At 49.0% G+C, this 6,000-nt stretch overlaps 1 protein-coding gene across 2 annotated transcripts in view; it reads left to right on the plus strand.

The window, feature by feature from the left end:
• LOC143354487 (octopamine receptor beta-1R) overlaps positions 1 to 2,315 on the plus strand; it is a 159,642-nt gene extending 157,327 nt beyond the window's left edge. For both annotated transcript variants that reach the window (XM_076788634.1, XM_076788633.1), the window contains exon 4: positions 2,098 to 2,315. In XM_076788634.1, the coding sequence (XP_076644749.1) occupies positions 2,098 to 2,308 (211 nt within the window). In that variant the 3' untranslated portion in view covers positions 2,309 to 2,315. The remainder of the gene's footprint in view (positions 1 to 2,097) is intronic.
• Positions 2,316 to 6,000: the final 3,685 nt, after the last annotated feature.

The raw sequence follows: 6,000 nt of genomic DNA on the forward strand, positions 1-6,000 counted from the left end.
TCCTGCATATTTGCGACGATTCCGGGACCGTTGCCGCTGCAACAGGGTTCCGCCAGAATTTCAGGAACCACTGCAGCTATCAATTTCAAACTTGTAGAGGGTCTAGTGCCATGCTAAATGTGCATTTTAGCCGAAGAGAAGCTTGAAATACCGGATAGAAAATATTACATAGTCCAATCAATATGTGGACTTCACACTCTTACCTTAAAGCTAAATGATGCTACCGATCAGGCTGTAGGTGGAATTTTGAGAAAGTCTATGTCCGAAATACGTGTTACCCTTAGTATTAATGTTACACAAAATTTTAACTTGATCGGTCAAATGGTTACTTTTTTTGTTTACGTGGTGGTAATCGCAATAAGGATTCCCCGTCCTCCCTGGGGGAAAAGACGGGGATATCTGGGACCCCCCTCCCCCGAAGAGATATATCCACTAACTCTACCAAGGTGACCTCCCTGAGCTAGCGAAAACAACTCGCCATCCCCTCCCCAACAATAACTCTCCGGGGGCAGTAAAGCTTCTCCCCAATGCCTAATCGAGTAGGACACTGGGTCGCTCGGCTGGTCGCCGCGGGTCCCAGCTTCGGGCCCCGGCGACTCCCCACCTCGCTCGGGGGAAAGGGGCCCGTAGGTCCCCGCCACGGCCTCTTCAAACTCTCACCTTAAAGCTAAATGATGCTACCGATCAGGCTTTAGATTGAATTTCAAAAAAGTCTTTGGCTGAAATATACGTGTTATCTTTAGTATTAGTAGTACACCAAATTTTAACTTGATCGGTCAAATGGTTACTTTTTTTGTTTACGTGGTGGTAATCGCAATAAGGATTCCCCATCCTCCCTAGGGGGTGAGACGGGGATATGTGGGACCCCCCTCCCCCGAAGAGATATATCCACTAACTCTACCAAGGTGACCTCCCTGAGCTAGCGAAAACAACTCGCCATCCCCTCCCCAACAATAACTCTCCGGGGCAGTAAAGCTTCCCCCCAATGCCTAATCGAGTAGGACACTGGGTCGCTCGGCTGGGCGCCGCGGGTCCCAGCTTCGGGCCCCGGCGACTCCCCACCTCGCTCGGAGGAACGGGGCCCGTAGGTCCCCGCCACGGCCTCTTCAAACTCTCACCTTAAAGCTAAATGATGCTACCGATCAGGCTTTAGATTGAATTTCAAAAAAGTCTTTGGCTGAAATATACGTGTTATCTTTAGTATTAGTAGTACACCAAATTTTAACTTGATCGGTCAAATGGTTACTTTTTTTGTTTACGTGGTGGTAATCGCAATAAGGATTCCCCGTTCTCCCTGGGGGAAAAGACGGGGATATGGGGGACCCCCCTCCCCCGAAGAGATATATCCACTAACTCTACCAAGGTGACCTCCCTGAGCTAGCGAAAACAACTCGCCATCCCCTCCCCAACAATAACTCTCCGGGGCAGTAAAGCTTCCCCCCAATGCCTAATCGAGTAGGACACTGGGTCGCTCGGCTGGGCGCCGCGGGTCCCAGCTTCGGGCCCCGGCGACTCCCCACCTCGCTCGGAGGAACGGGGCCCGTAGGTCCCCGCCACGGCCTCTTCAAACTCTCACCTTAAAGCTAAATGATGCTACCGATCAGGCTTTAGATTGAATTTCAAAAAAGTCTTTGGCTGAAATATACGTGTTATCTTTAGTATTAGTAGTACACCAAATTTTAACTTGATCGGTCAAATGGTTACTTTTTTTGTTTACGTGGTGGTAATCGCAATAAGGATTCCCCGTTCTCCCTGGGGGAAAAGACGGGGATATGGGGGACCCCCCTCCCCCTGAAGAGGTATATCCACTAACTCTACCTAGGTGACCTCCCTGAGTTAGTGAAAACAACTCGCCGTCACCTCCCTGACAATAACACCCCCGGGCAGTAAAGCTCCCCTCCCTCAATACCTAATCGAGTAGGACACCGCGCGGGTCATTCACCCGGTGTTCCCCTCCCATGAGGGCCGCCGCGAGTCCCAGCTTCGGGCCCCAGCGACTCCCCACCTCGCTCGAGAGAAAGGGGTCCGTAGGTCCCCGCCCCAAGTTCTGTGACTCTTTGAATCTCTGTTTTGATGTGCTCCGTTGTCTTCTTCCAGGTACCTAACAACGTCCCTCTGCGGCGAAGCCTGCTACTGTCCGGACACGGTGGTGACCGTCCTCTTCTGGATAGGCTACTTCAACAGCGCGCTGAACCCCCTGATCTACGCGTACTTCAACCGCGACTTCCGCGAAGCGTTCAAGGACACCCTGAAGAGCGCGCTGCCATGCTGCGCGAGCTGTTGGAAAACACCGTCGCAGTTCGTCTAGCGAGAGAAACCCCCGTGAACAGTCGCACCGAAAACACTGCATTGCTCGAGATCCACGAAAGGACTTGGTATCGACTTGTTCACCGAACGATTGTCCAATTCCCCGGGATCGGGACACGGCTCTGACCTGCTATTACTTTCACCGACTCGCTGAAACCGTCTTCAGCTACTCCGGATCGCCTCTGATACACCCAGTCCTCGCCGCACTGTCTCGTATTCTTGACGAATTTTTACACCGATGCTGCTGTCGAACTCCTTGAGATGGACCCTGACGAGAATGGACCTAGGAAAGGCTACCTCGAAACAACTCCGCAGTTAGACTATCGCGCACGAACCGTAGCCTGACAGAGCCTGAAGAAGTGTCATCGATCAGAGCTGCTCATCAGGATGGGCAAGAGAGAAGTTAAAGGAAGTCAAACTGTTAGTACTTTCGTTTAATACTTGCTGTTAGCTCGGTGTTAGTAGCGAAGAATCTAGGTGACAGGGTCCCGTCAACTACTCGATGACAGTCACGATTATCTTAACTTAATAAGTCTAGCGTCGCTGCCATTCTCGTCAGGTCCCATCGGAGTTGTCCAAGATCGAAAACAGGGAGAATCAAGATGGCAGACGCGGTCAGTTGATGATCCTACGTGGCCAAGACCCCCATGCGGCGATAGTTACTTAAATTCCCCATAGCGAGCTTCGTAGACCCTCGTAACAGGAAACTGTCACAGTTTCCTTAGATCAGGATCTCCGCGAAGAGGTAGCTCGATCTTCGAAGATTGTACAATGGGAAGCAATAGAGAATCATGATCCAACGAGTGGAAGAAAGGATTGACGTTTCGCGTCATTTAAGGCGAATTTACACTTCTCCGCTTTGAGTGTCAGTGAATTCTCGATATATGTCAGCAACACGGGTCTTGCTTTCGTGTATCGTCCAGGAGACATACCCCGTGTTATGTTCACGTGGACCCCCACGGGGTATACCCCGCGGTAGCGGGGATAATTCCGCGACGTTTATCATCCAGGCCTTGGCGACATATATGGAGAAATCACTGTAGTTCATCGGGAGATGACGGTGAGAGCTGTTTCGGGCTACTGTGCGCGCCCCGCAAGAAGTCCCGCGAGAGGAAAGCGACGCTGATTGGTCCGAGTGGGAGGGGCACGCCTACTCTCACACGCGCGTACAGCTCCAGCGAACTGTGGAGGCGGTCACGCATACTGTGTAGCGTGCGACGTCGGAAGGCTAAACGTGTTCTATATTTTCGAGAGCCAGCGAATCGAATTCCTTGTGGATGATGTTTTCCAAAGCGAACAAGTGTGAATTCGCCTTTATCGCGCGCGGACGGAGGAACACGCGTGGCTATAGCGAAAAAAATGATCGGGATAGTGACGGGAAGGAAAATGGAATTGCGAAACGTGCGGAACGATGATATCCGGGCGACGTGGACGTCGTTTATCCGATTCATAACGATGTTCGATGTGAAATGTTCGAGTCGGGGAGGATCAAGTGGCTCGTCGGCGTCAAAGGACGGGATAGACCTCCAATTAAGCGGCTGCTCGTTCGACGAAATTCTTTCCGAACGAATACACCTGTAATTTCATGTTCCCTTCTCTTTTTGCTGGTACCTTTCTTCGTTTTTGTTTTTCTTTTTTTTTTCCCCTTTCTCGTCCGACAACTTTTCGCGCAAAAATCAGCTGCGCGCACCGAATCGGAGAGAACCGTACCTCCGCGCCCGTGGAATTAATAATCGGCTCGTTGGTTTCCTTAATTGGCTCCTCGCCCATCGGGTGGATTTGATTTGGTGTTTAATTAAACGGCCGGACCCCGGAGATATAAAAATTTTAATCGCGAACCTGTTCCTCGCGCTCGATGGACCCAAAAGTTTGCTGTGCCGAGGGTTTTTTTTTTAAAAAAGCGGGAATTTTTTTTCTTTTAGATCGGGAATGGAGAAAGCAGGAACGATTTGTTGAGGGGGCGGCACGTCACATTTTGATTTTTGTCGATCTTGAGTAATTAATTCTGCGCCCCGGAAATCGGCTCCTTAGTTCGGCCGTATTTGGTCTATTAGTTCCGGGGAAGTTCTTAATTATACTATATGTCGACTTGTAACGCGAAACTTGCCTACTCTTATGCGAATACGTTGCGTCAGTTTCTCGGCTTCCATGGAGCAAGTTGCCCGTTCGGTTATCAGTGTTATCACGAAGTTCCGTTCCTAATATTCATCGGAAGCTATTAGTGACGTATAGTCCGTCACAGAAGTCCGTACACACAGTTCCAAATTCGGTGGAAACGCAGCCGTCCGGGAAATTAGTTCCAAAAATATTTGATCAAACAGTTTCACTTCTTTCTGCAAGATGAGAATAGAAAATATTCTCACTGTTACCTATTTCTCCTACACACTTTTGTCATAAGTGCTAAAATCCGCAGTCTAGTCATCGAGCACACCGAATAGTTCATAATATCAGCTATTTTTAACAATGATGGAGCATCTGCTGGCGTTATAATTAGACTGCCGACGTTAAGCACTTACAACAAAATTGTTTAGGCGATACCTTAAATCTATAAAAAGATTAGAAGCGCTTGAAAACATCAACGAACTATTCCGGACTTACCAAAGCTATTAAAAAGCGAATGAAATTTCCATAATAATCATATTTCTGTGTTTTAAAATTTTGCTTCGCACAAAATCCGCAGTCTACTTGCAATATATTATATTTTATTTTTGAGCTGACTCACCTGTAGGCTGCGCTTTTATTGAAAATGTCACACGTAAAATACGTAAAACGATGTTGGTGAAAGAGAAGAAATTCCCACGGTCATGGAATTGATGGAAGCAATTTAAATTTCTGAGAAAAATTCGCTATCCAGCCATAAGTTCACGGAGAGCCGAAAAAGTGGGTTGTATTCCGGGCTGAATTTCCCGAATATCCCGGAAGCGACATTTCACATCTCCGGAATCCGGGGAAGAAGTCGAAAAAGGATCTCGATTCTCGCGCCATCGTGTACCGGGGAATCTTATCTTTATACCTCGGCGTGATCGAATTTCGATTTCGACGTCGATCATGCGCGTAAATCGCGCGCGCGGAACGAACGCGTCAGCCTCGCGCGCGAGTATCAGAGGAACGCACGGTTCGCGCTTGTCCTCGCGCGATAAAATCGATCGTGCTCGATCGGCCGTTTCGTCCCGATGATTTATTAGGGACACGTTAATTAATCCGCAGGACGACGGAGCCCGTGCCCTGCGAAGTTTTGCCAATCGTTCGGTGTACGACGAGTGCGAACGGTATTTGAGACTGATTTTATGCATTTCTGGACTCGAATGAAGCCCTTCCTAGGGACTTCCTGCCCCGTGGATCGCAGTCAGTCCCCTCGACACGGTCGATCTCTTCGGCCGACCGGTTTCCGGTCGGGCGGCGCCGTGGAATTCCGAATTGTTTGCGATTCGGACCACCGTTTATGGGAAATCGGCGTTCTCGCTTCGATTAACCCGCGATTACCGCTGCGATTCGAGCGCGAGCTTTCATAATTAAAACTCGGTGATCCTTGAAAACGTTTTTATCCTCATCGGGTCTGATCGACTTTTAATTATTCCTTCGCAGCAGAAATTAATATTTCCCTGTCCGAGTTGTCCCGATTTAAATGGAGCTTAATGAACCTTAATTTAAACGGCAAAAGAAATACAACAGAATCCAATAAAAATCGTTCGA

Source organism: Halictus rubicundus, chromosome 5 (assembly GCF_050948215.1).
Source record: "Halictus rubicundus isolate RS-2024b chromosome 5, iyHalRubi1_principal, whole genome shotgun sequence".
Taxonomy (NCBI): domain Eukaryota; kingdom Metazoa; phylum Arthropoda; class Insecta; order Hymenoptera; family Halictidae; genus Halictus; species Halictus rubicundus.